The 23303-nt window shown below is 39.2% G+C and overlaps 1 protein-coding gene across 3 annotated transcripts in view; it reads right to left on the reverse strand.

Annotated features, from left to right (window-relative positions):
* The window catches only part of SPAG17 (sperm associated antigen 17), a 119265-nt gene that overhangs the window by 69517 nt on the left and 26445 nt on the right, over positions 1-23303 (reverse strand). For all 3 annotated transcript variants that reach the window (XM_074853919.1, XM_074853900.1, XM_074853909.1), the window contains exons 5-14: positions 22112-22316; positions 20747-20941; positions 11929-12110; positions 8534-8689; positions 7749-7830; positions 7267-7385; positions 6239-6376; positions 6043-6156; positions 3429-3579; positions 1536-1766 (exon numbers count right to left, since the gene is read on the reverse strand). In XM_074853919.1, coding sequence (XP_074710020.1) covers positions 1536-1766; positions 3429-3579; positions 6043-6156; positions 6239-6376; positions 7267-7385; positions 7749-7830; positions 8534-8689; positions 11929-12110; positions 20747-20941; positions 22112-22316 — 1573 coding nt within the window. The remainder of the gene's footprint in view (positions 1-1535; positions 1767-3428; positions 3580-6042; positions 6157-6238; positions 6377-7266; positions 7386-7748; positions 7831-8533; positions 8690-11928; positions 12111-20746; positions 20942-22111; positions 22317-23303) is intronic.

Consider the following 23303-nt stretch of genomic DNA (forward strand, 5'->3'; position numbering starts at 1 on the left):
GGGAGAAACAGAACCCTGCTTCTCTAGGATATTAGACCTGTTTACTGACTGCCCTGAGAAGACTTAAGAAATCTGAAAGCAAATGTTTTCTCTTCCTGGTATCTGCTTTTGTGCTGCAGAAGTCTTGGAATCTTGGTGGCTATGTTTGTAACTGTAATATCTAGTACTGTGACTAGTATAAAGTAAAATAAACTAACACATAAAATTCAGGAGAGAGGCAGATAAGCAGGATTCATATTTGTCTGCTCCAACCTTCTAAGGAAAGGATCCCATCTAAGCTGGTTGCCTAGACATCTATATTATGAAAGCATAGGCAACATCATGAACCTAAAGGTATAGCTGCTTAAATTGACCTAATTTCTACTTTTCTTGCATCCCAGAAAAATAATCACGTTTTTAATGTTGCTTCTTGGCCAACACTGCTCCTTTAACCAGGGCAACAACTTTTCATTATGTTAGAATCTGCAGGAGAAAATGCAGAACTTTCAGAAAAGTCACTCTGCATTGTCTACAAGAGGTCTTCTCCATTCTCTGTTCCTGCTTTCTAAAATGTTCCCATTCTGATATGAATGAGATATTTATAATGGCTCAAATGCCACATAGTAACCTGCTAAAGATATATTAATTGCACAGGCTGGAATGAAGTAAGAGAAGCTGATGAAGTTGAAACATAGCTCAGACATTCTTTATGATTTTAACTTGAGGGTTTTCACATATTTCTGGCCAAATACAGTCTAATGTGACTATGAAAACTGGATGTTTAAACTTCTACCTTATGACATCAGTTTTACCATGTTGGCCTTACTCTGATTTCTTTTCATTCATCTCACTTTCTTCAACACCTAATAGATATGTTCCTCTTTCCCCATTACTTCTGAATTTGGCCCCAAATTTTAAATGCCAAAACTCTACGCTGGATTAACCTGTATGTGAAAGTTGAGGGAAGCCTGGAAGAAAAAAATTTAAAAGGAAAAAGTATGTATGCACGTGTAATTACAATGCATAGCACACCTTTTTTTAGTTTTCAGCTTTTTCTATCACCTTCTAGAGTCCTCATGTAAAATACGTATTTTTTGCATTTCCTAATGCTCATTCACTAGTGATCATCTAATTAACCTCATACATCACTTTTGATTTCACTCTGTGGTTGCTACTGGCTTTGTAAAGACTCGTCTGCCATCAATAACTCACAAGAGCCTGTATTCAGAAAGGTATTGAAGCATGTCTTCAGTAATTTATGCCTGTAAAATACATTTGATGTCATAAGCAATAAAACAGTTTTCTAGTACAGACTTTTCTACAGATATTTTAAAGAGTTGCTTAAATAAACTGTTCATGTTGTCATACAAAATAGCTAGCCTTTGTCTTTATCTGGTATTCCTACAAAGATACTTAATGCACAGACTATACAATACTTGAAAATTCAGTGATTTGTACAAGGAAGAAAAATCACAGCCCTGCAATACCAAATGATATGGTAACGTAAATAGTGGATTCAAATTCTTCAGGAGTAATGTAAACAGAGAGGTTTTTACCAGAGCCTCTTGGAGATTTCCTATTAAGCTTCTTTTCCATAAGGAAGAGTTGTCTCAGCTGTCTTGCAAACCTGGTTGGATTATCCCAAGGGATAGAAGACACTTCAGAATCGCCTTCAACCATAGATCCAGAGCTCTGCAGGAGACCAGAGTCACTCAGCCCAGTCAGCCCCAGGCTTTCAAAAGTAAACACTCTGAAGGCTCTTTCTACTTCAGTCCAGTTCAGAAATTCTATAAAAGAATTACAATCATTAACTGAAAGTGTCCTTACAGCTCAGCAGAAGATAAACAGAAGACTATGTAAGTGTATTGTTCTTGGCAACTCTGCAAAAACCAACAACAATTTCCTTAATGGCATTGGATCACATTATGTGAGCTACATTTTACACTGCCTTGGAAGTTGAATGCTTCCAAATTGCAAAGTGATATGCATAACTATTAATGCAGTTTAAATGAAGTGCTTCCTACATCTGAATACCTTCTGGCTCATTAACTTTATATAAATTATGCTGATTTTAAAATACTGAGCAGACTTTATCAAACCAGTTCACAACTAATTATTTTCAGTTCATGAAAAGGCTTCCATTATCATAAACATTTTAATTATCTGTAGCTTCTCCAACCAAGTATCAAATGCTTTTTTTCTCTTCAGACAAAATTTTACACGTAATTTACACAGAAGTACACAAGGTGCAAAGACAATAAGAGATCCTATTTGTGGCTGTGTGCATTGGTATCCACATAACAATGATAATCACGACAAGGACTGAATTGTAAGACAGGTAGTTCAGTGCCCAAATCATACAAAGAGTATCTTGAAATGTATTCTCTTTACAATAGTTAAAGACCCAAGCATGTCACACATCTTGAAAATGTTGGCTATCTCATCTCCTGTTCAAATGAATCACCTTCTTGATAAAAGTGAAGACATTGCTAGCTAAGTTAACAGTTGGGAGAGTTTGATAGTTTAGTATGGTCCAGTGAAGACCATCAAATTTGATACCCATCAGCTGGAATTCTCCAGCAATACAGGATACCTTAATAGCTTAGTGTCCAAAAAGAACATACCATCAACTAGAAACAATGCAGTGAGTGTAAATTAATCCAGTACATGGAATTTCAGGACTGAATAGTTGGGAAAGTACCTTCAAATCCTGTGCCTTATATGATGGCATAATGTAACCAAAGGGATTTGGATGTTTGTACTTCTTAGCAGTCTAGAGTAAACTTCCCAAACTACCTAAGGGTATTTATTCAGTCTTTAGGATTGTTTCACAGTGTACATCATGGTGATATGCACACTCCAAGAAGAGGTAACCATAGAAGTGATTATGGTTGAAGAAGTGAATGTATACTTGGTTTGATAAAGGGACTATTATAGAAACCATTTCATTAACACCAACAGCTTACACAGAATACATTCTGAAAGCCATTTATTGTCCAGCAAAAATCTGCTAAGATACATGTGCTCCTCCACCAAAACACTGTTGATAAATAAACATACAGTCTATCTCAGTGTCTCCTAAAATGCATTCTACAACCTAGGATCAAAATAGCAATTTGTACAACTATTTATTTTTTTCAGATTTAGTAAGTGTTTATATGTTTGTGAATATAAATAAATAAATGAGTTCTAACATACTTCCAGCTCTTAGTCATGCAATATTTAATACTCGTATAGCCTTTCCCATTAATTATAAAACTGAGGTCTAAAGTTAACCCTAACTTGTATAGTAGGCTAAAGGTATAAGCAAGAATGTGAAAATGGAAAATTCTGCAAAGGTTTTAGGCAGCTGAAAAAACTTGTCCCAAAATTTCTGCTCTTTAATAGGATCATCAACCAGAAGAAAAAAAAAATGGAACTGATATCAATGACAAACAAAATAACTTTACCACTGGTACAATAATGCATGAGCTCATGAACTCTGGCCAAGCATTTAGTGTTGTTTTCAGTTAAAGGAAAGGTGAAATGGGTAAGTTCTGTAAGAGGCAGCTTATCCATCATTTCACGTTCAATCTTTTCTGGATTTAAGTTCTCCTGGACCTGAAACAAAAATGAAAGTACCAAAGTAAACTTTCACACCAGTAGATTTCTAAAAATTATGTCTGAATAAAGAAGTCTTTTTATAGCGAAAGACATAACCATGTGCTTAAGTCAGCTGGATATAAACTCAAATTTGAGCATGTGCTCACAGTGTGTTTTTGAATCATGGTGTCAGATATTTTAGGCAGAAAAAAATGAGATCCACAAGAGAATAACTGACAGCATAACAACAGACACTTGTTAGAAGATATATGCCTGTGCTAGCTTGACTCAAAAATTCTGGAATACAGAAACATGTACTGATCTACTCAGACAGGCAGCAGGTACCTTCCACGTATCTTTCAGCTAGTCTGTGCTACTTCGCATAGTAATGACGTCTGTAAACTCATTGATCAGTCTGTGCCAGCAGCATCCCTATATATTTAAGGATTTATCTTTGAGACTTACTGTTTTTTTTCAGATTTTCTCTTGTGCTGGGTTTGTGTGATGGGGTTTTTGGTAGAGGGGGAGGGGGCTACAGAAGTGGCTCCTGTGAGAAGCTTCTCAAAGCTCCCCCAGCTCCAAGTTGAACCTGCCTCTGGCCAAGGCTGAGCCAATTAGTGACCGTGGCTGCGCCTCTGTGATAACATATTTAAGAAGGGCAACCTGGGAGGAGGGGCGAGGGCAATACCTCTGCAAACACCGAGGTCAGTGGAAGAAAGGAGAAGGTGGGGGAAGTGCGCTGGAGCAGAGACCCCCCTGCAGCCCGTGGTGAAGGGCAGGCTGTGCCCCTGCACCCATGGAGTTCACCGGTAGGGCAGATGCTGAACTGCAGCCTGTGGAGCACCCCATGCCGGAGCAGGTGTCTGTGCCCAAAGAAAGCCAGGACTCTGAGGGAAACCCTCACTGGGGCAGTCTGTTGCTGGGAGGATTGAAACACATGGCAGGGACTCATGCTGGAGCAGTTTGTGAAGAGCTGCAGCCCATGGGAAGGAGCCATGTAGGAGAAAGTTCATGGAGGGCTGTCTCCCGTGGGAGGGACCCCACGTTGGAGCAGAGTAAGAGTGAGGAGTCCTCCCCCTGAGGAAGAAGGAGCAGCAGAAACAATGGGTGATGAACTGATCACAACCCCCATCCCCTGCCCGCCCTGGGAGGGAGAAGGTAGAGAAACAGGGAGAAAAGCTGAGCCTAGGAAGAAGGGAGGGGTGGGGGGAAGGTGTTTTAATATGTGGGAGTATTTCTCAATGTCCCACTCTGTTTGATTGGTAAATGAAGCATTGGTGGTGGTGGTGTTCAAATTACAATGATGTTCTTTTTCTTCCCCAATCGAGTTGGTCTTTTGCCTGTGACCATACCTGTTGAGTCATCCTTCTCTGTCCTTCTCTCCATCCCCAAGCCTTTTGCTTTATTTTCTCCTCCCTATCCCTGAGGGGGAAGGAGTGAATGAGCAGCTGCATGGTGCTCAGTTGCCCGCTGGGCTTAAACCACAACAGCTCTTTTTAGTATTACGCACTTACCGTACCTTTTTCTTGGACCACATCTTACTATTTTTTTTCTCTATCCACTCCTCAAACATTGTGCTATACCCTGAATTTCCTCTTCAGCAAGTACATCACATACATCAAGCATATGCCTGCTAAGAGCATTTTTCTCAGTGATTACTCAGTCCTGTCTTGTGCTCGAATACCTCCAATGTGTCAAGCTCGTTTTGCTTCTGAATACTGTTTTAATCAATGGTTGTCAAAGTATTCCACAGACAAATTGTAATTCATGAAGCCAGGCAGACACACCTTAGCTGTGAAATCTAAAACTGTATTATCACTTGTATTACCTTCAGAGTGTTTTCAAAGTTCAGTGGTAAAACTACATCTTGGCTTTGGAAAAATCCGAGAAAATCACAGCGGTCTTTCAGTTCAGAAAGTCTGGGAACTGTTACTTTGCAATAACCCCAAACCTTGCAGTCTCTGAACCTTTCTGCCTTTGTCAGAATTTGGCAATGTCTTGGTTATACACTATGCTCCAACTATTTAGCCAACCTGAACACACTTCTTGTGTTCACTAACAGCCTCTATATATTTTCTTATACTTCTCTGCATCTTAGTATTTAACCTCGTCTACATGCTAAATCACTGTTATCAAGTTAGTAACTCATTTTCCAGTTTCATCAGTGTATGACTACAGTAAATCAACAGGGTTCTGTAATATCTCTCATCTACGCCAAAGGCTAAACTTTCTTATTAATAATGCAAACAGATCACTGAAATCAATATAACGCTCTATGTTTGTGATGTGTCCTCTGTCAGTAGCAGTAACTCATTGCTTCTTAAGCTGACTAAACACATGTTTGTGTGTCTCAGCAGGAAACAAAACTAGGCTATACTGTTCTGCTTTGTAAAAACACCACTCCATCCTTTCTAGTAGTGCATTGAGTATTCACTGACTGTGGACTTTAGAACTGTTTATATATAATAGGTAGCACTATACCTTCAGCAGGTGCAACCGCTGAGCCAGGGTGTCATGGTAGTTAAATAACAGAGGATACTTGGGAGTGACAGTCTCCTTTTCACTGTATTTAGGAGAAAAGTAGTCATATAGATTCTGTTAAAAAAGAAAGATGTATTAAACCCCCAAAATCAGATTTATTTGTCATTTTAGGAAATGAACGAAAGACAACACAAACCTTTTTTTCACTCCCAGAAAGTGAAAGAGAAGGAAGGACAGAGGCTATATGATCTGCAATGGTGTGATGTAGCCCATCTGCCCGAGGCTCTGGTACCACCAGACTAGGAGGTATAAGGTCTTCTTCACTTGCAATAACCTGCCAAACACGATATACTTTAGCTTTCATTACAGTATGACTGCTGCTTAACTCCATTAAATCTACCAAGCAGATCCTGCTATAAGCTAAACACACTTCCATACATTTTTTTCAGGAAAGAAAACCATAACTTTTTTCTAGAAGTAGCAAAAATACGATTTCCATGTTAGTTGCTGCCCAAAACAAAAATTATGGAAAACAGAATTAAATGTTTTTTCCTATTATTCACTTTTGGAAGGATAAGAAGTATTTTCAACCTGAAATGTTAAGAACTGCTAATGAACACAGATAATTAAAAACTGATTGTGTATCAGGTGTCAGACCTTATTTTGAGTATTTTTGCCTGAGTCTATTTTCAGACTGAATTGCCAAAAGTAAAAAAATAAGATTGTGCTGAAATTCTATTTCTAAAAGAAGGAGGATTTCTAAATCATACGGTGGGTCTCTGCTAACTCATAGATTGTGCCTGAGCTCAACAGAAGTCAGAACTGTCTAGCCCTAGCATTTACATGTTAGGCTTGCCCTAAGACCTTTGTACCGAGTAAAACAGTAAAGTTGGGTGTCAAAATATTGTTGCAGGACATGAAAACTTCTTATTGACTTAGCTAAGAATGACACCTTTTTCCTCATTTGATTATACTGGATCTGTAGTCTTGAAAAAATAATTTTGGAGTAACATTGTATATACAGGAAAAGCGCACAATACAAAAGAAACCCAAAGATGTCACTTTTGAGTTGCGATTCCTTTGTATTGAACCTCCCTGGTCAGTGCCTCCATACACAGTCTTTTATTTTAGGCTGAAACAGATGGATTTATTGATCTTTGATCAATTCATTATACCAGGCCTAAACCGAATTAACCACAGGAATTATAAAGAGAATATTCCCACCTGTTCCAACATGCAGTTCAGCATTAAGGGTACAGAAAAGTATTCCTCAGGAATCTGACTCAGCAAGTCATTGTAATACCTCATGTCCACAAAAGTAGCCGAAAAGAAATCTTCTTCCTCTGTTATAATAAAAGATAAAACATTAAGATCAATTTCTTCAGAAATGCCAATTTATATTACCAACCAGTTCAGCCTTCAGACAATTTTTCTTAAAAAGACTAACAAAGTCCATTACTGTAGAGCTCTTAAATATGACTGTGACTAGAAACAGACAGAAAAAGTTATCTTCTAAAGGACTTAACTATCACCACTACAGTTTCCAGAGACTTTCACAATGTATTCACCAAGAAACTACTCCCACAACATCAAATCACATCTTCGGCTTACTGTGTAAATAATTTCACGGATTTGTGCTGTCAGATGAATGAATGGTACGACAGAGTGAACAGCTACAGACAAGTGCTTTAATCCTTCAGACATACCCTGTGGCAATATTACTGTTGGCAGAATTTCTTCTGTTTGTCCTTTTTTCTTTGAAGGTGTAATCTGTGATGTTGATTGTACCTAAAGGAACAAAAATAAAGATAAAAAAACCTGAGAAACAGTAGAACAAGTGAGGATTGCACAAATAGGTGTGAGAAATTAATTTCGTTTACCTTTGGTTACTTACCCTAGATGCTAAACTTTTAAATGGCTGCTATTAGGGGAGGGAAATCCCACCTAACTCTGAATGGAACAAGATAGTAAGAATGCAGTTTTATGAATGCTTTAAATGAGCATTCAGTAGTACTGCTACAGAGTAAGCCCATTCTTTCCCTGTCACTAGTACATGTCCTAATAAGCCACTTTCTTCTGACCACTTAAGCTTTTGTCTACCATGAATAAAAGAAAGAAATTGATCTTGCATGGAACTAACAATCTTTTTTTGACAGTTCACAGATCTGCAACAAAAAATAGTAGCTCTGTTCATGCATATTGATTTTTCAGACACAAGAAGGTGTCATCAGAAGCTATTCAAGGAATTTTTACACCTGTCATACTTTATGCCTGTATGATCCTTCAAATTTTCTGTTTTCTGTTTCCCCAATGCTCTGCTAATTTAAAACCTCAAAAATGGAAAAAAATGCTGAAGATAGAAATCCCATTTTCATTCACAGAAAATCACACATGGAGTGACAGTCCAAGGTGAATTTTTGAGTGCAGAATTACAGACAGGCAATTCTAGCCTATAACTAATTATTCTCTATAAGAAGAGAAGGATCCTTGCCTCAGTTACAGGTGGTTGTGTTGATTTGCTCTCCGATAATGCAGGCACATTAATAAACTTGGTGTTTTCCAAGTAGTTACAGTGCTGTCTTCTCCAGTCCAGGCAGTCATACATCAAACAAGCAATGCTTTCAAACAGTGCAGTGCCAAATGCAAGCTAAGACAGAAAATCAGATACAAAGGATGAAGTTTGCATACAAAAGTGTCATTGTAACTTGGCCACACAAGTCATTAGCTCTCTACTGAGCAGATCTACAACTGTTTAAAAAACTTCCAAGGGATTTTTTCTCCACTAATTTAAAATGTTTTATAGAGTTATTCTAGAAAACAAGACCTCCTCATTTTTATTTGCCTAAACACTCCCACACCACAGTATGGACTGAGTACTGCCTAACTAACTGCTTTAGTTGTTATAAAGTCTAACTTGTCTTAACAGTAACTCTTCAAGGTCTGCTCTCCTGCAACTGGAATTTAGGTTATTTTTTTGGATGGGAAGGAATGGGAGAGGTAACTTAAAATAACTGTTTTATATCATGTGTGCATGTTTCTCCTGGTGATCAACCTGCAGCATATTTGCAATGTCAACCATTCTCCTGCCCTAGAGGGATAAAAACCAAAAATTAAAACCCCAGCCAAGTAATAAATGTAATATTATATTGTTTTCTTTCTTTCTGTTGCCCTTTTAAAACAAAGAAAACCTCAAAAACTGAACTCTGAGTTCCACAGTTGTGCAAGCAAAGGAATATCAGCATAGTGGCCCAAACGTCTGAAGGCAGAGCGCTGTATCTGCAAAAGTCTGACAAGGAAAGAGTCAAGGTTCTTGAGGTATTGTACTATGGTTTTCACCAAAGCTTGTGAGGAATAAAAAGAATAACAGCAACTGTTATTTGAAATGTGAAATGCTTTTGTACAAATACCAAAATCCTATCTGAGACCACATGCCACACACTCAAGTTTCAGTGGCTTTAACGCACATATTCTCCCCCTGTACATCCTAGAAATTGTGGAATAGATGAAATAATTCTAATTTTTAGACAATTTCTGTCAACAGCCCTTTTCTGAGTGATTCTTTCACTTTTGTGAAAGTAGGGGAAGTCTCGTATTAAGAAGTTTTAGACTGGCTATTAGGAAGTATTTCTCTCCAGAAGGGGTTGTTGGGCGTTGGAATGGGCTGCCCAGGGCAGGGGGGAGTCCCCATCCCTGGAGGGGTTGAAGAGTCGGGTTGACCCAGCGCTGAGGGATCTGGTGGAGTTGGGAACGGTCAGTGTGAGGTTAATGGTTGGACTGGAGGATCTTCAAGGTCTTTTCCAACCTAGATGATTCTGTGATTCTGTAACAGGTGGCTATCAATATTGGATGTCTCAATTTTAAGTTTCTTAAAATAAAACACAGTGAAGATAAGGATTGACAAGTGTTAATCAGCACCAAATATATTAACTGACCCTTAAGAAGTATTAAGCATCTGCTTTCTTCAACTCAGACCCTCTTTATGACACTTCAAAACAAGCACCCCAAATCATTGTTCCATCAGTTACAGAATAGTTGTCAAAGTTTTCATAACATTTAAAGACTAGGGGAGATATTTGGGAGAGAATTTCTATTTGTGAAAAGAGAATTTTCAGAGTTAATATTCCTGCACCTTTGTTTTTCCAATTCAATACTCTTCTGAAGAATGGGTTAGTATAAAAACGTTCCATTCATATATTACTTAAAAGAGATCACTAGAGCACACGAACATTTTGATTAAAATATTGGAGTGTTTTGAATGAGCAATATTTTAAACAAAAAAAGATCTTTTACAAAGTTACAAGTAACAATACCTGGCACTACTCAATGGGACACATGTAAAGTTTAGTATAATTACAATTTGCTTGCTCTCTCCTCTTCTCAGGACAGACACAGATGCTTGTCAAAAGTTTTCCGAGTCTAACTATTAGTGACTCTTGAACAAAGAAAAATATTTTTGAAAGTATTTTCCTTCCTAGAGATCTGAAATTGGAGACTACTTGCTGTATGTAATACTCTATCATTTTTATATTGGTGTCTAACAATTTGTCACAGGAGTTTTTCTTCTGTGTCTCTTGGACTTCAGAGATGCAGCAAGCTAGGACTCGGAGGCTCTCCAGCAAGTCCACCAGAACAGACTTACTCTATCCACTATGATTTCATAACATACATTCTTCCCATCTGTTTCTTTGAAAGCCTACAAATGTTCCTACTTCTTTAGAGCTCTGCTGAATTCTGAGATACTGAAGAATGTGAAATTACAACTACAGTCTGCTGGAACACTTTCAGTGACAGATCGTTTTTCTTCTATTTCAGCTATAATATAGCTGCTCTCAGGATATTCATGAGTAGCAACAGTCCCCTACAAGACATGATTATGGGGAAGATACACAAGATAAAAAACTTATTTCCCAAATAGGCTTCATATTGTAAGATTAGATCAAGAGTATAATGATAAGTAATGTTGTAAGTAGCAAGCCTACATGTTTCCACAATTTGAGGCATTTTTAGTGGATGGTTTGGAAACCACTCTGGATTTAGCCAAACTCAGTTCTGATCCCTTCAGGATCAAGGGTACTTCCTAGCTCACCAGACTGTTTATATACAGGATTTAGTGTACTAAAAATAGGCGTTAGGAGGATGTAGTCTGTCTTTTAACCCTAATAAAATAGACCACAAATACAGTAGGCTAAATTATGGCATGTTGCTTTATTTTGCTTTAGCAGTTTATATTTTACTGCTGCCATTGTGGACTGAAAAATACTGGACACTTTCACCTCACTATACTTGAGAACTGAGGCTGAAAAAATTTTCTAATGGTTCACTTCCTCTTGCAGTGCCCAGTAAAAGTCCTGACTCAGCAGGCTATAATGAGTAATAAGCCTAAACCACGTTTTGGGATGGACAAAAAGAGGCAGCACTGCGTATGATAAAACAAAGTCTTATATCAAAAAGCATTCTTGCATTCATTTAATTTGCTCTCATGTGACTTTTCTGAGATACAGTAAGTAGACCTGCTGTTATGAGCACAAAAATATAATTTTTGTGTTATTTCATATGGACATCTGACTCTCTAATGAGATCCAAACTGCATCTATGTTAAGATGCTGAATAAATTTAATTTCACAAACTGTTTTAAAAGTCAGCTGCTGTGGCCTACGATATAAGAAACTCCAAGTCAGGTATTTTTATTCAGAGGACTCCTTGTGAATACATGCTGAATAAACTTGTTGGATATATAGGAAATAATTTTTTTTCAAGATTACAAATATACTAACTACTCTGGTTCTGTTTCATAGAAGACTAAACTAAAAGTCCTGTCATTTCTATATTGGTCTATGTTACAAACCCCAAAGCATGCCATGGATTGTGAAAGCAGAATCTACTGACCAGCATTTCTCCATCAGACCAATCCTGGGGAAAGGCACTCTCCTTAACTAGGTGATGAAGTATTGCAACATCAAAGAGACTTGATCCATGCTTTCCACTGTTCAGAACTGGCTCCAGGTATTTCCAAAATGTCTCCAGGTCTTTGATAGCTTCATCCATCTTTCTTTTCTCTGCTTCTACAACTAACATTTATAAGTATTAGGTAAATCATGGTACAATGTCTCCCTTTTACACAAGGCACAAATCACACGTTAGTCTTCCATAAGCACTGTTAAAATATTCCCATCCTCAAAGTCTCAGCAAAATCTGACACTCAACTTTGGGATTAAAAATCTCCAGGAAGATAAAGCCTCAGTAAAACATGGTAGTTCCTTCAGAAGAAATAAAAATCAAAACCAATACCGCACCCCTACCTCTCCCCCCAAACTAAACAACAGCAGTGAATGTTTGAAACCCAGGAAATGTAAAAATCCCAGGTTGCACTTTTCCAAAGCTGCCAGAACATACCCTGACAAACCTGTTCTTTAATTATAGGGTAAGCAATCCTTATTATGACAATTTTATTGGTGTGGAAATTGAGGCAAAAGGAGATTAAGGCACAGTATGACTGTGAATAGCGACCCTAAAAGTTGTATAGTTTCCATTTTTACTGCATAGTAATGATCAACTTTCAAAGATGCTCTAGTTACAATGAAAAAAAAAAAAAAAGCCATCTCTTACAATCACACTCTGGAATCTAAGATCAACCATACTTTTTATAACCTAATTTAAGAGATGTAAAGACACTAAACCTGCAGTGACTTCCTTTCATTTGGATTTATGGTGCTCAGCACTTCTAAAACCTAAGTATGAAGGCCAAATACCTCACTTGTATAATTCCAGTGATCCCACAGGTTTAAAACAAAACAACTCGATGAGGCTGTGGACTCTTCAAAAAATGCTAATCTCCTTAAGGTTTTCCAAGTTACATACACCTCCTCTAGCAGCCATCAGAAATGTTTGCCAATTAACCTACAAAATGGTTTTATCGTGATTTGGAAGATATGTCCCATTAAGACACTGGGTAAAAAACCTGGGAACTCTCTGCCAAAAGATTCTGTAGATATAAGACATTCTCATAAGTTCAAGGGGAGACTGAAGAAGTACTTAGAAAACAGACAAACTAAATCCATTGAGGTTTACTAAAAAGACAAAACACATCAGGATCAGGAAAATTCACTGACTTGAAAATAACTGGTGGCTAGGTGATGTATGCATTGAGAAGTTTCATACATGTTTTACTTATTACCCTTTTCCTTCCATTCCTTTAATTTCCTTTTCCTTGGACATTAATTTATGAGCACTTCTGGAGATAGATCACTTCTTATCTAGATGGTCCCTTGATCTGTTCTATGCTCCTAATAGCTCATCTCAGTCACAGGACCATCCTTTCTCTTAGTTTTTCATCTGCTCATGAAAGATATCCTCTAATTCAGGATAATTCCTCACCCATGGCAATGTCCCCCTAACAAACTCAGCTTTGAAAATACATCTCGACAGTGTAACAGCATCTAGGGCTGCTCTGTCAATGGATTCACCTCTTTGCATTTTTGAATGAAAGGTGAATGGCACTGTTCTAATAACATTGTAGCTAGACATTCCTGTTTTACAATAGAAGAGTAATAACATTTTACTAATTCTGTCCCATAGTTTAATAATAACCAACACAAAAATGTGTATAACACTTAGGCTTCCCCTTTCACAGAAACATCACAGTTTGCCAGGATCAATCATGAGATCCTCTGCCCTTGACTACTGCCTCCTCTCTTCATTCTTTTGTCTGCAATCCTAAGACTTTTCTTTCCTCAAGTATATTTTCAACATGTAAACTCTCTCAGAATGCATTAAAGTTTTCATGAGTAACCCCTCAAAAAGGTGCAGGAGCTGGGAGACACTCTGTCAATACAGAAGAGATTTTGCATAACCCCATAGAGGAACTGAATTACCTTGAAGTCATCAGTAATAGAAATGAGACAGTACCCAGCAGTACATTACACGATTTTGGAAAAACATCGACCAAAAAATCTGTTATCATCATATAACAGTGGAAGAAAAACATCTAGTGTATACTAATACACTGAATAGCAATTTCAAACATCACTGTGAAAACAGAAATCCTAGAATCACTAGGATGTGTCCAAGTCACATGTTTCCAGCAGAAATGGAGAAAAATGAATTCCATTTTGTCAGGCTCGGACATTGGTCTGAGTTCTCTCATTAGCTCTCAGAAAAGCTGAATTAGTAGTAGCACATCTATGAGGGTGATTAGAGGAACAGAAGACTAACAGTATGAAAGGGGACTAAGCTCTTGACTTGGTAACTTCACAAAATGAGAGTCACTAGGGGATGCAAACACCTGGGAAGGAAAAGAACATGAAAGCTGTGGTCCCTAATCCATGATTCACGTGTATTCATGCTAAGAACAGAAACACTATAACATAATCGCACTTACAGGTTAATGTCTTCCTGTCTAAAAGTTTCTCTGTACATTACTGAAATGATCAACCACAATCTATTTTGTAAGTCATTCAACTATGAAATACTTGAGTTAATGCCTGCTCCAAGGCACAATTAACTATACCTGTATCGCTGCTGACAGATGTTTGTCTTAATACAACCTTAAAATCCTCAAAGACTCAATAAAATTCCTACTCAGTATACTTCAGTGCTTCACTAACCTCACCTGTGGAAAGTTTCTACCTGCTACATTATATTTTTCTATTGCAATTTAAACTCTTCATTTTCTGTCCTAGCCTTTTACAAACTTGAAAACTTTTATCATTTCTCCACTACCTCCTTAAGCCTTCTCTTCTCATTTTTTTCCTCGTAGATAAAATTTTATAGAACCCTAATAATTCTCTTCTCCACCATTTGGAATTTTTCTGATTGGCACACTTTTCTCACAAGGCTTACCTCACTGTTGACTTGCATGATAAGATTACTTCAGGTACTTTTAAGGATATATTCTCATTTATAATCTGGAGATGGTATTTATTTTTTAGTGGCATAGCGATATTGCTGACTTATGTTCATTTGTGAAGTTAGCGTGACAGCTTATCTTTCAAACCTGTCACCTACCCATGTCTCCTAGTCTTTATTTGTACATTTAATTATTCTTGTATAAGCATACTGTATTGTCCATATTAAACAGAACAGTCTTTTTTCCAGATTATTATTCTCTATTCTGCCAAGAATATTTTGCATTGGAATCACACCCCCTTATTCCAACACCCACGACAATACCAAATAATACCAGACCCAGCACAAACTCCCTTGAGTCCACTCCATATATCCTTCTATTTGATAGTAAACCTTTAACAGTTACTCTAGAGAGGCTAAGAGTTTTGAATAAGACTGCACCTACTATATATTTATTTTCATCTAGACCTACCTTGCTCAGCGTGGGCTCTGTGAAGTAGCCTTATTAAAATCCAAATATACAATACAGACTATTCCTCTGCTCAGAAGGCCAGTACTTCATTTTATAAGGAAATTAAACTTGTCTAGCATGATTTTCCCTTGAACAGCATACACTAGCTGTTACTCATGTCCTCATTTTTCTTTTAAGTGGTTATAAATTATTTGTTCCAGTATTTTTCCAGAAACAGAAATTAAGCAGATTACAGTGCCTTGGCTATTTGTGTTCCTTTCCTTCTTCCTCACAGCTCTTTTTCCACTATCTTACTTGTTTTCTATGAGTTCTCAAATATAAATGAGAACGGCAGGCAAATCTTTAAATAGAATACAATTTAAGTTAATCTGAATCAGCTGATCTGAAAATTTTTCTACCTTACCTGAGCAGCACTCAGTTGTTTTACCCATTCCTCCACAATTTGTTGAAGCTGAATGTTTCTGCTACCAGCATTAATTGTGGTTAGTTATAACTATCACCTGTCTGCAATGGTATTTGTAGTGAGAACAGATAAATCCCCCCACAACACACATGCCAACAAGAAGTACAAAAAGCTGCCCAAAACACTACCCACAGCCAGCCTTCCTAGGATCACCTCCTGACAGTTCTTCCTCTCTGTTGAGCAACAGACGAACATTTCTCTCAGTCCTCCTCCTGCATCCTGTTTTGTATCTTGGTGTTTCTGATTTTGTGCCAATAGGCTCATAATGAACATATATTCTCATTCCTAGTGATCTGACTTATTTTTAATTCTTAAATGCTTCCTTCTATCAAGGTCCACAAGAATGCATGGTTTAGCCAAGACGTTTTCTTACTATGCAACCTATCCTTTCTTAGTAATGGGGAAAATTTACATTACTACCTATAACACTACTTACACAAAATACTATCATCTATATTTACATTTTTTCCCCTTTTAAAAGTTTCCTAACAAATTTTACTTACTAATTATCTAAGTTTACTAAAGTCTTCCTGCTATTACACATACATGACAAAAAGATAATAGAACTTTGGAAATATTTCAGGAAACCTTCACCCCCAGCAGGTATTTGTAAATAAAAGAAAATAAACAAACCAACGCTTTCTGCTCTCTGCACTTCCCACTATTTTCTAGCAAGACATTACCTTTAAATTTTACAAGTTCTAACAAAATTACAAGAAGCTGGAAATAATGTTTTCCTCTCATTCTTTTCCCAGAGATAAGATTGCTCATACAAATTCAAACACGACATTACTTCTTGAGTCTACCAGTTGGTGCTGTGATTGCCTAAGTCTTAATCTCCTCCATGACTCATGTTAGCTCATCTCTGCACCTTTGGGGTGCAGATTCCCTAGTGTCCACACAGTCTAACCTGTAGCATTTGCCCTGAGGCAATACGAGTATCTCATTTGGTCAACATGAATGGGAAGGAAGGAATAGCACACTGAGATAGTTCAGCCTTCACAACACTCATAAGTAAATGAAGTTGTACTTCAGCGGTCAGAATGACAGCGAGTCACACCATCCCATCTCATGTCCTTATTTACTGGGTTGCTTGTGCCATCTCAACATTGTCAGAATCCATCACAAGGGATTTCCCAGCACCACAGAGAACATTGCAGAACGTCAGTATGCACAGTTATAATTGGAACCATAATTATTAGTAAAAAACCACATGTATGAACAATCACAGCTACTGTCTGGGTTTGAGTTCAGAGGGCAACTGAGCACCATGCAGCCGCTCACTTTCCCCTTTCCCCTCAGCGCTGAGAAGGGGAAAATAAGCAAAGACACCACTCACTCCCCCCTTTTCCCCCAGCGCTGAGAAGGAGGGAAACAAAAGATCCAGGAACTTGAGGTAAGGACAAAGAGGGATGACCTTATCCTTTAAGGCACAGGCAAAAGACAGACTTGTTAAGAGAATTTAAAAAAACCCATAAATTTAATACAGACGCTAACAACGACAACACTTAACAGAGTAGGGCCACGAGGAGCATTACTACATCTTGAAAACACCTTCCCCCACCCCTCCCTTCTTCCTGGGCTCAGGTTTGCTCCTGATTTCTCCACATCCCCTCCAGCAGCCCAGGGGCAGGGAATGGGGGATATAGTTAGTCCTGCTGCTTCTTCCACCTTGGGGCAGGGGAACTTCTGGCATTCCTTCCCTGTTTCAGCGTGGTCCCTCTCTTGCAGGAGACAGTCCTCCACCAGTCCCTCCCACAGGCACGTGGGTCACCCTCGCATGTTGCAATCCTCCCAGTGCCGAACTACAACAGTGGGAGCTTCCTACAGTGTCCCGGCCTTCTTCGGACGCAGTCACCTCCATGGGCCTCAGGTCAGTCTCTGCTCCACTGTAGACCTCCATGGGTGGCGGGGGGGGGAGCCCTGCTGTCTCATCATGGACTGCAGGGGAGCCTCTGCTCTGGCATACCTACCCCCACTTCTCTTCCTTTCTTCCACTGACCTTGGTGTTTGCATAGGTGTCCCCCTCAACACCTCCTCACAACTCCAACTCCCCCTCCCAGATTCCCCTTCTTAAATACGTTATCACAGAGGCGCAGCCACCGTCTCTAACTGGCTCGGCCTTGGTGCAGAGGCGGGTCTGACTTGGAGCCACGGGAGCTTTGAGAAGCTTCTCACAGGGGCCACTGCTGTAGCCCCCTCCCCTGCTACCAAAAACCCTGCCACTCACTCAAACCAGGACAGCTACCAACTCAGTTTTTTCACTTATGTTTATTTATCACCAGACTTTGATTTAGATTTAAAATAATTCAGGTCAGAGGGGACCTCAATCTCCTACTCAAAGCATGGTCAACAGGAAATTCAGACAACAGGCTCAGGGCTTTATCCAGCTCAGTCTTGTAAACCTCCAAAGACAGAGATCCCACAACCTGTTGCAATGCTTGACTGCCTCTGGGGTAATTTCTGTTCATTCGTATCCCCATACCCTGCCCGCTACCCCCCCGCCCCCACCATGTTGCCAGATTCTTCTATTTCAATTACAGAATCACAGAATGGTTGATGTTGAAAGGGACCTCTGGAGGTCATCTGGTCCAACTCCTCAGCTCATGCAGGATCACCTCGAGCAGGCTGCACAGGATCGTGTCCAGATGGCTTCTGAATATCTCCAAGGACAAAGACTCCACAACCTCTCTGTCCAACCTCACAGTTCAGTCACCCTCACAGTAAAAATGTGTTTCCTTGTGTTCAGGTAAAACCTCCCATGTTTCAGTTTTTTCCATGGCCTTTTGTCCTGTCACTGAACACCAGTGAAAAGAGCCTGGCTTCCTCTACTTTGCACTCTCGCTTCAGGCATTTATACATATTGACAAGATCCTTCTGGGCTTCCTTTTCTCCAGGGTAAACATTCCCAGCTCTCTCAGCCTCTGCTCATATGAAAGATGCTCCAGTCCTTTAAACATCTTTGTGGTTGTTTGATGGAGTCTCTCCAGTAGCTCCATATCTCTCCTGTACTGGGGAGCCCAGAACTGGACACAGATCTCCAGGTGTGGCCTCACCAGTGCTGAGTAGAAAGGAAGGATCAAATCCCTTGACCTGATACAGCCCAGGATACCATTAGCCTTGTTTGCTACAAAGGCATGTTGCTGGCTCATGTCCAACTTACTGCCACCACCCCTAGGCCCTTTTCTGCCAAGTTGTTTTCCAGCTGGTCAGCCCCCTCCATGAACTGCTGCATTGGGTTATTCCTCCTCAGGTGCAGGACTTTGCTCTTGCCCTTGTGGAATTTTATGAGGTTCCTGCCAGCCCATTTCTCTAGCTTGTCAAGGTCCCTCTGAACAGCAACACAACCCTCTGGTATCAGCCACTCCTCATAGTTTTGTATCATCAGAGTACTTGCTTGAGGGTATATTCTGCCCCACTATCCTGATCATTAATGAAGATGTTGGGCAGGACTCATATCACTGATCACTAGGCTCTGGACCAGACCACTCAGCCAGTTTTCAATCCACCTCAGTGTTTGCTAATCCAGCCTATACTTCATTAGTTTCTTTATGAAAAGACAGTGCCAAAGGCCTTATTGAAGTCAAGGCAGACAATATTCACTGCTCTCCCCTCATCTACCAAGCCAGTCATTGTATCACAGAAGGCTATCAGGTTGGGTAAGAATGACTTCCCCTCGGTGAATCTATGCTGACTGACCAACTTCTTGTCCTTCATGTGCTTGGAAATTGCTTTCAGGATTAGTTGTTCCACCATATTCCCAGGGACTGAGGTGAGTCTGAGAAGCCTTTAGTTCCATGAGTCCTCCTTCCTACCATTTCTGAAGATAGAAGTGACACTTGCTTTCCTCCAGTTCTCAGGCACCTTTTCCAATTGCTATGATTGTTCAAAAGTTATTGAGAGTGGCCTCAGTGTGACATCACAGCCAGCTCCCTCAGTATTCGTGGGTGCATCCCATCAAGCTCCATGGACATACACATGTCGTTTGCTTAAGTGTTCCCCGACTTGATCCTCTTCCACCAAGGGTATATTTTCCTTGCTCCAGACTTTCCCCTTGTCTCTGGGGCCTGAGATTTCCAAAGGCTATTCACGATCACAACTTTCTTCTTCCATGTACCTCAAAATGAAGAGTCTTGCTCTGTGTTCTTGATAACCTTCTCAGAGGTGTTAGAAGGATGCAGTTAGGTGTCCTGTAAGCCCTCTATTCTCCAGATCAAGCAAGCCAAGGTTCTTCAGCCAGTCCTTATAGGGTGGCTGTCTGCTGGACTCAGTCAAGTTTATTAGTATCTTTCTTGTACTATAGAGCCCAGAACTCTGTTCTTATGAGAGCCAAGTAACAGGAAATAACTACTTCCCTCGACGTACTGGCTGTGTTACTACAGCTCAGTATGGTTAGCCTTCACTGATGACTCCTATTTAGCTTGCTGTTCACCAGGATCCCAGTTCAAGAGAGGTGTTACAGCCTGGGGACAACTGACTACAATTACAGGGTGTTATTCTGTGGTGTATTCTTCTCTGGCTGGGGCCACAGTCCCAAAGTAGCCATCTGTGCACTTCCCTTGAAATTACCAAATGAGCCAAGTTTGCTTAGCAACACACCTTCCTGGCTAACAATTCATATAAGTATGCATTTGATAAATGTTGCTCTTTGGTGGCTGCTGCAGAAAACTATGGCTGCAGCCACTGCCTGCTTAGCCAGTTCCTCTCTCTACTGTCCAGCTGAGGCAAGTTTTCTCACTGGCAAACCATTTGGTTTGGTGACCACCAAGGGCACTACCATTTCTGCACTGACAAACACAGCTGCTCACAGGTAGTATGCACAAACACAAGGCACAGAGAGGGAGAAAAATACAGCTGGAATAGTCTTTACTTGGATATAAAATAGTCTCTTTTCTGCACAAATTTTGTTCTTATGACCAGATTACCTTCACGTGAAAGTAAAGATTCTCCTTGAAGTTTAGTTGCTTCCAAGTATGTCTGCAACGGTTTATAATTCTCAGAAGAAATTCTAATTACACTTGAAACGTTAATCCCAAGCTCAGACATCACGGGCAACAGCTGAGGGTTGTGGAAATCCAAAATTATAAAGTAATGATGGGCACCATCATCTGGTTCATCATCTGTTCAAAACACAACAAAACCAGATTAGAGCAAGGACATTCAACAGCTAAACAAAATCCTTTTTTTTCTTGATTGTATAGGGATGCTGCAAATTAAGGTCAGAGAAACAGTCCTTTTATAACTTCATTGGGATAATTACAAGTTTCAAAATATTATGTGCATTAGACTGAAGTCTTATGTAGGAAACCACCTAGAACTCAGCAGGAAGAATACAAGTCAGAAGTAATAATTGCTTGGAGAAGCACCAAAGAAAAACTGGAGAAGCTGATTATAACCAGAATGCTAGCTGTAGCAGCATTTCTGTAATTGCTTCTCTTTAAGGAGGAGTTAGTGTCAGGACATATTCACATGCTCTAATGATAGTTTAAGCTATCCTATTTCATCCTGCATAAAACTGTCCAGGGAGCACACACAAAGTTACTGTGTGTTAGACAAGAGATTACATTAGCTGTAATAATTCTGAAGGATTAAGCTGCAGGTACGAGCTGACTCACTGCTGACTGCTCCCTGCCCAACAGGTTCATGTTTGCTAGATGGACTCCCTGTCAAAATCCTCATCAGCTGGTAATACCAGCTCACACTAGCCCTTTCAGTTGGCAAGGGGCATATCCAAATTCATCCTAAAGTGCAGATAAAATGTTTCACTGAGTGCCTGCATTATGGTCTTATTAGTTCTGTAGAAATATGCATAGCAACATTTCAGAACCAAAGCAAAAGGTTAAGCATTATGTAAGTAAAAACGAGTCCTCCAGAAGCTTGACTCTAGTCTAAGTTAATTGTGTAGATCCCCTTTGCAGCCCATGGAGAAATGTAGGTAATACAAGGAGAAAGACACGTTTGGATACTGACACAAATGCATTTAATTACTCTGAAATCTTTCTGTAGAAAGGTTTTCTGTAGGATTTGTTTAGCCACCTTCTTTTAGTCTTAAACATGCTAAAACATGTTGACATGCTACATATACCACATCTGTATTTTATTTCTTGGATTGTACAATCTATCCTAATACTGAGCAGAACACAGTGTCCTCTTCAAATGCAAAGTGGCAATGCCTTAATATTGCCAAACAGATCTTGACTTTTCAACATGGAACAAAACAAAGTACTCTGAAGCTAGGTTGCAAGATTTCTAGCAAGATTATCAGGAGTGTATCTGCTTTTTTTACATACCAATGTATTTGTCTTCCTCTTCCACTTCTCCCCGTCGCTTCAGTTGGGTGTCCTTTTTAACAATGACTGGTACTAGAGGGCCTCCTTCTGTCTTTTTTCCTTTCTTTTCTTTCTCGGCTGTCTTGGTGCTATGTATGTTCTTCTTGTCAGGAGTTTTAGCTTTCTCTTTCCCTCCATATTTTTCCTTTTGTTGCTCTTCTTCAGCCTGACAGATAAATAAACTAGGTTCTCATTGTAGCCTTTACGCAGAACAAAGGGCAGACTGCTGTAAAATTTTAGTAGTTCAATTTTTTTTATTTGAATATGTTTCCTATTCAGTCACTATAATGTTGATGTGGCAAAGCTGTCTTGAACACTCTGCTTTATCCTTCTCAAACATGCCATTCAGTTTATTATATTCTTACGAAACCATAGTGTTAAGACTTCACATTAAAAAGGAACTTTGAGAGGTAGGTAGACATTATACCTACAAAACTAATGAAATGCATACTGGTGGAAAGATGAGTAAAGAATCCCTGCGCTTCAGTTACTGCCACTACAGCACTTGCATCAGCCAGAAACCTTCCCTGGACTGAAGGGAAATAAGACAAAAATTCAATTTCTATTAAGTCTTTAGCATCTCTGTTAACACTCTTGAGTATGGTGTAAAATGGTACCAGCACTATTTTTCTTTGATGTAAATATCTGTCTACTATAAACTCAAACCAAGAGTCTTGTGCTCATTTCACACAGGATATTACTCAGCCATTCTCATTATTTTCAAACAAAAGTTTCAAACAAAAGTTCAAACAAAAGAACTACATTAAGTTCTGCTCAGTAATTTAAAAGTAAAGAATGAAAAAAGATTTTGTAAGTATCCCAAAGCCTCACACTATAAATCCAGAAAGCTCAGAGCCAATCTAAAATTAAAATAATCTAGACTATATTAAGGTAAAGCAAGGTGCTGTAAGAGCAGGAAAGCCTCCACATTATTTTTACCCAGCAGCACTACTATGCACTAACTATGCAAGAATGACATTTAAGGATTGTAAAGCTAAATTAAATACAATAAAATGATATTAACTTAACTTACTGTTACCATCCTGCTGGTGTCCCTTTAAAGGCTATTAAAGCAAGGAGAAAAGCTCTCCATGCAAATGAGACAAGGCAGTTGACTCTACAGAGTTGCTTTCCCTACATCCAGTTGGAAAAG

This window comes from Strix uralensis, chromosome 2 (genome assembly GCF_047716275.1).
Source record: "Strix uralensis isolate ZFMK-TIS-50842 chromosome 2, bStrUra1, whole genome shotgun sequence".
NCBI classification, from domain to species: Eukaryota; Metazoa; Chordata; class Aves; order Strigiformes; family Strigidae; genus Strix; species Strix uralensis.